The sequence below is a fragment of the Triticum dicoccoides genome, chromosome 6B (genome assembly GCF_002162155.2).
Source record: "Triticum dicoccoides isolate Atlit2015 ecotype Zavitan chromosome 6B, WEW_v2.0, whole genome shotgun sequence".
NCBI lineage: Eukaryota > Viridiplantae > Streptophyta > Magnoliopsida > Poales > Poaceae > Triticum > Triticum dicoccoides.
The window spans coordinates 49419581-49426613 of NC_041391.1; the positions used below are offsets into that span (position 1 = coordinate 49419581).

At 42.9% G+C, this 7033-nt stretch overlaps 1 protein-coding gene across 1 annotated transcript; it reads left to right on the plus strand.

The window, feature by feature from the left end:
• Nucleotides 1-1462: 1462 nt before the first annotated feature.
• On the plus strand, nucleotides 1463-6737 carry LOC119320260. Its single transcript, XM_037594386.1, has 4 exons — nucleotides 1463-1581; nucleotides 1744-1916; nucleotides 2016-2108; nucleotides 6379-6737. Exons 1-4 carry the CDS (start codon nucleotides 1557-1559, stop codon nucleotides 6556-6558), a joined length of 471 nt encoding a protein of 156 aa, XP_037450283.1. The 5' UTR covers nucleotides 1463-1556; the 3' UTR covers nucleotides 6559-6737.
• Nucleotides 6738-7033: the final 296 nt, after the last annotated feature.

Below are 7033 nucleotides of genomic sequence, written 5' to 3' on the forward strand. Positions count from 1 at the left end.
ACTGAATGAAGACTTATCAAACCAGACTACATTAGCCTAGCTAAATAAACTACATTAGCCTGCAGGAACAAACTAGCTAATGATAGTACCTACTGTCAGCAGTAAGCAACAGTTACTTATTAAGAGTCACACATCAGCTAATGGAGGGGCTAATGTGAGTACTAAGCAACATTGCATACAAGTATAAATAAATAGCATGTGCACACAACAAAGCATTCATGTGCACACAACAGAGCATGCTTGAGCCTATATTTAGCCTAAATGCACTCCACTGACCATAATATTCACCATTCCTACAATGAGCACTACAGTATGGCATATATGACTAACAAAATTACCAATCACATAACTGAATCACAATTGGCAAACAAGACTCTGTCACTTCCAATGAACATATCCTATGCATAATATATAAGGCAAGAAAAATACCGGCTCTGCACATGCTAAGAACCTTCTCCCGGTCATTGTTCCTTCAAATGCAACAAGCCTCTCTGATGGCTGCCCATGCTTCTCGCACAACACTCTCAGATCTAGCTCAAGACCATTGTAATCCGGGTCCTGAAGAGAGAAAGGCACCTGCCCAAGCAAAATCCAAGTTAGCATCATGTGCAGAGGACGAGGACAAAGCAAATCAAACGAAATCCTCACACCAAAGACCACCTACACAGAAAAATCCCCAAATTTTCCTAAACCTAGCCCTAACCCTAGCTCCAATGGAGTAACTGACCTGGTTGAGCCCATCGGTGGAGGTTTCGGAGTGCATGTACGGGAGGCTTGAGTTCTCGTCGCTGCTCTCGTCTTCAAAAACCATGGCTGCGGCAGCGTCGTCTGGCGGCCGGCGGGGGCGGGCGCAGGCGGCGGCGAGGCAGAGAGAAGGAAGAAGAACGCAGAGCAGAGCGGGGGGAATGAGCGGGGTGTGGCTCGACCGCACCAGCCGCGCCCTAAAAGGGGTGTGGCTCGTCCGAGTCAGCGCGCGGGCACGCGCGCACTGGCCAGCGTAGCGCCTGACGGGCGAGCCCAACCGATCAGCTTTTCTGTCAATACGTATAAAACACACTTTTAGTTTTTTTTACAACGGCTCGCCCAATCTTGATACTGACACATAAAAATTATCAATCTTGGTACCAATCTGTTTCCAATGCCTCAATTGTGATACTTCTGTGCAATTTACTCGGCAGAGTGGGAAAAGGTGGGGAAATGAACGTGGAGGGCCCTCCAACTTGTGAAACGCGGTCAAGACGGTCGGGACTCGCCTACTTTTCTCTGTACGGCCACGACGGGTAAGCCTGTAGCCACAGATCGGCACTTTTCCGCAATAGATGAAAGCACTGTTCACCAAGTCAGTGTCAACCTGTGGCTGTTCAGCAGTCACTGTCAGTCTGTTGACGAGCAGCAACCTGTCTCTACGCTACGCTATTAAACCGCGCTCCGCTCGGTCGCTCTCTATCCTATCTCCCGCACCATCTTCCTCCTCCGATTCAGAAGCAAATCTATGCGGGTCTGGATGGCGCACGAACGTGAAGAGCTAGCTAGCTAGCTACGAAGGGCACGCACGCATGCACGACCGGCGCAGCTTGGCACGTAAGTTGCGCGGCGCGCGAGCCCGCCGAGCAAGAAAAAGGCAACGGCCGGCGTGTTTCAGGCTTCCGGCGTATTTTAGCTTTTCATTTCGTTCTGCTGGAAGATATCTGTTGGACGATGCAGATTGGAATTTGCTCTCCTTACTTTTCTTGTTCTTGTAAGTGACGGACCAGGGACCGAGGTCTGCCGGGATAACCGGCGACGACAAAGCACGGTTGCGCTGCTTCCACTGGCCACTACGCAGGAGAGGTAGCCTGCATGCATCCTCGCCGGAGACCCGGGCCTGCCGCTCATGCTTACCGGCCCAGTGGTGGATCCATCACGGGTTCTTGTTTGTACGTATTTTGTACTGAATCAGTATCGATGGGAATACCATTATTCCAGCTGTATATACTGCATGTTGAACTGGTTCTCCTATTTGCCATGTATACCAGATGCCAGGCTTGACCCATGCAAGATCCAGCAAGCGCTACTCAGATGTTCACCTGAAGCTAGCTAGCCCCCTCGATGTTGAGGGAACGTCGTCAGTAAGTTATTACTAGCTAATAGAGACTATATAGCTGTAAATCATCATGTCAAGTGGGAGCATGTTAAAATTTACCTTAGATCTTTTATAAGTCAGGCCTACGGATAGTCAGTTCTTGTTTTTTTTAGGAAAATACAAACGCAGACGTTCATACATACGTACATATACCCACCCTAATGAACGTATACATGCTTTGTACTTCCGATGAATTTTGATAATAGATCTGTATCTTTTTAGGAAAAAAAATGAACGTACATACGCACACCTTATCACTGTGAGCATCTCCGAGAGACTAAGTCGTCACAGACGCTTTCGTAGTCAACAGAAACGCTTCCTCCCACTGAACGCACCCCGCCGGAAGGCTTAAAATAAATCAGAAAAATGCGAGCATCGGTGTCAAGTCTAGGACGTGAACATTGATGAGCTGAGTATATCACTGCCCTCCGAACCATCCAACCCCAGGTTGGTTCGCAGTCAGGTCTTTGGTTAAAAGACATATCTCTTGGTGAAACGATGTCTAGGTTCACCCTTAGTGAAATGATGTTTTTTCGTAAAAGCACATGTTAGAAAAGAAAATGAAAAGAAGCACAATAATTGTTAGACTAACAGGTTACAAATTTTACTTTTTAACTTCCAATAAGCGTCACCGTCGAAATTGCCTTAAGTAATCAAGAAAACTAATGTATCAAAATTTATATCAATCTATAGAGATACAAAAATAAACTCATTTAAAAATTAATTTAGTGAGTGAAACTAAAAATAATACCTGCAAAAAAGCGTGAGTTTTCATTAGCCCTCATATTACGGCACCCACTGCTACGTCACCAATGCAACATTCCTATTATTGGGTACTGTAGTGCAAAGTTTTGGCTAGTGGGCTGCTGGTAATTTGGATAAGTCAAAAATGCTATTTATAGGTTAAAAAATCAGTTTTACATGCATGATTATAGATAATTTTTACATATCTAAAAAATCATTAAATAATATGATGGTTTGTTGACTAAGAAGACAAAACAAAACAAAATAATGGCCAAACTAACAAGGGAGGCCCATTTTTATAAATTATATTCATCGTATATTAATAATATGTATTACCGAAATTCGTATGCACATACTACAGACTTATACGTATAAATACACATTGTTTCAGAATTCTTGGAGGTGCCAAAATAAAGCACAAAATAATGACATCATCTCTTATTCTGCTAAAGTTTCTGGTGCGGCATAGAGACATTTTTATATTGTCTTCATCCAAACATAATGTATTTCACGTTTAAGATCTTATGTACTTTGCTCTCTTTATTACTAGAGATCCAGCCTGTCATGATGGCCTCGATCTTTACATATAAAGTACAAGTACAATAATAGTAGTAAATTTGTTAAATCACATACTTTCAATTGTCGAGCTACCAAGTAAAAACATATTTATAAATCTTTATAAGAAATATCTTTTTTTGATAAAAGATTGACACCTTTCATATTGATCAAAGCAAAACAACCAATTATTGGGTTAATGAGGGGTATCAGAGGACAAAAATTAATGGAGTTGAGCTGCTGCCCCAGCAGCAGCTTAGAGCATCTACAACCGGGCCCTCAAACATAACAAACAGTCCGATCACTGCCAGACAGGAGAGAGAGAGAGAAAAAAAGCCACTCAACTGGACCCTCACTTTGTCCTCATATGACCGGGCAATCCGAAAATCCCCATATTCACATCAAATATGGAGAGGATATAGGAATGTCCCGGCAGTCCTCAATGTAGGATGCAACCCACCTTGGATCATCTTTTCTCTTTCTCTCTTCATCCTCATCAATCACTTTTTTTTAACCGGACAATATGGTGAGGATGTAGGGGACATGGTTGCATGCGTGCATAAAAGGAGGATAAAAACGGACATGTCCGCAAACGTTGGGGATCGATATTAGTCAATCATGGTTGTAGATGCTCTTAACAGAAGCCCAAAAAGATAGCAACAAGGTGATGCCTGTCGAATTGGCTCCACCACTCGCATTATTATTGACAACGTAGACACCAACACCTCGTTCCTCTCTTTGCTCAGCGGGAGTCGCTGTTCTAAAAGGAAGACATTTTGTAAGGAGCACAGCAGTTAACTAAATCTGGAAGTACGTACATAGTTATAGTTACCAGGTTTGTTTCTAAAGGTACAAAAGTCCAAGACTATGGCGTGACTAATCACAAAATACGGTGGTTCCCGTTAGACTGCGGCTAAAACAACTTTGTGAATTAAGCTCGTCTGACGTCCAATCACAACCATGATTTCCCTAAGAGAAATCCAAATATGAAACGCAGTAACACAAGTTAATATAATGTGGCCAGCAGTGGCGGAGCTTCTCAGGGGCCAACCTGGGCCGTTGCCCCCCCAGCCCATGAATTTTTTCTGAAATACCCCTTAGTATTTGGCCCATATCTCAAGCAAAATCAGCCCAAAATACATATTGTTTGCCCCCCCCAGCCCATTGCCCCCCCTAGATTTCAGCCCAAGCTCCGCCAGGTCAGCGTCCTTATCCGCCACGCTATAGACAAAGCCTTTTCCCAAACCATTTTCTGTTTTGAAGCCGTCACCTAACGAGGTACCAAAGAAATTAATCTTTATTATTTATAGAAAAGAGGCTAAATTCTGACTTTAGCGAAGGAAGCCCTTAGGTTTACAACAGAGGTTCAAAACAGAAACAATACATGCCTGGCACAAAGGCCGCGAAAACACATACGATGCGATACAAACCCTCAAAAGGGCCCTTGGCTCAACAGCCGCAACACATACACACACCCAAACACCAAAGGAGCCGCGACGGTGGTGACCATCATTCTTCGGGCCGCTACTTCTTGAGTGCCGAAACGTGTATCGTAAGTTGTCGAGAAAGAGCATCAAGGGTCGACGGGTCCTTGGTCTTGCTGAGGTGCCTCCAGAACTGTAGAAAACAGTCATTTTTATACCAGTCAGCTGGATGTTTAATAAAGATACCTTCATTCCGGGCTTTATTAGGATCTGCCACAATGCGCACGCAAGGGCAGTGAACCTAACCCAATTGACTCGCCAGGTACTGAGGGATGTGAAAGTCCATAGTCGTAGCAACCTTGTCCATACTTAGCAAACTACATGTTGCTAGTGCTAGTGCATTCTTGTTCATACCTAGAGTGTATTCTATCCTTATTATTGGCGTACTCCCTCCCTCCAAATATATAGGGCATAATACTGTTTTTTTATGTTGCCTTTGACCACTTATTAGAGCAATAATATATGAAGTGTATGCCACAAAAAATATACCGTCAAATTTGTACGTGAAAGAAGTTTATAATGATACAATTTTTATATCATACATCTCATATATTATAATCTTATCAATGGTCAAATGCAACATCAGAAAACATATTAGACCCTATATATTTGGTTGGAGGAACTATCATGATTTAAAATTTTCTAGGATTCTCTTGGACTAAAAGTCAGTTGACTCAGTATCTTTTGATATTTTTTGGAGAATGGAACAAATGTGTTCGAGGAAATTTACTAACCATGTTCGATTAGCCTTGGGTGAATGCAAAGCCACTTATGCCGATGATGGCAACTAATGGCCCGATGGAGGAGCATAGAACGACCCTCCCAAACGAGAAACGGCGCCTGTTGCCGTTTGAGGAGCGGGATAGCCAGACGGCGGTGGAGACCTATATGGCCCCTGCAACGAAAATGGCAGCAAGGGTGAGGTAGTAGGCGTTCTTGTTGCGGCCGAAGACCACTCCGCTAGCCGGCTTGTAGAGCACTGTTGTTGTGACCAAGCTCAGAGTGAGCAAGCCCACTACCCACAGTGCTAGGGCCAGGTTATTTGCTGGAGGCACTCTAGTCGGCACGTTGGCAGGCTCATCAACAGGCACTCCTCCAAATTCTGGGTCTAGGTTGTTGTCGTCGCGGGCCTGCACAATGGAATTAAGCAGTGTCACATCGTCAGCACAGCATATGTGGAGGAAGAAAATGACAACATTAGTACAAACGTGAAGCAGTGTTTCACGTTATACTTTTCTTTTTCTTTTCCATGAAAACACGGCCAGATTTTGATTCAACGGTACAAGCTAGTTATGTTATACACATCATCAAGCATGTTTCAAGAAAATGTACGTGGCAGCATTCATGTAGAACAATCATCAAGCATGTTTCTAAAAGATGGTACGAAGAGATAAACATTTATCTTGGTACAGAGGTACTAAGAAGAACTTGCCAAGCATCCCACTAACTAGTTGAATGTTATACTTGCACCAGTGGTGCCTACAGACACGGAAAGACATGTGCTGGAGAGGGTACTGTACTCCTGCAGCTGATCTGATCGCCCGTCAAGGTCTTGAAGCTCAACGAGGAGACAAGACAATTTGGAAAATCTATCAGGAATCTGGCGTTGATTCGAGCATCCAGATGTGTGCGGTATTTTTGGGTAGAAACTGAGCAAATTTATTTTGTGTAATATGATGCCCACCAGCTGACTCCATCCCATACCCGCACATGTCCCACCACCTTTCTGTCTAGTCACTTTTTTTTTGCGCATCTTCTGTCTAGTCACGTTACTATATATGCACGCATACTCCCACACCTCTCTCCCATATAGTATAAGCAAGTATTTTATTTCCTAGTGATATTTTAATTGACTGATATGTTTTAACAAAAAAAATCATTTTTGAAACTTCTTGTATATTTGAATTCCTACCAACAAGATTTTTTTAGAACAAAACCGATCTTAAATACTTTATAAACAATTTTAATTTCATTATTTATATCTGATTCAAATTAAATGAAATACTTTACATTTTGAAAATGGTACACATACATTTCACACAATTCAATTACTTCACACAGTTCAAGAAAATATTCACGTATTTCCGTTATTTCACATATTACAAAAAGTATTGCACAAACACATTTT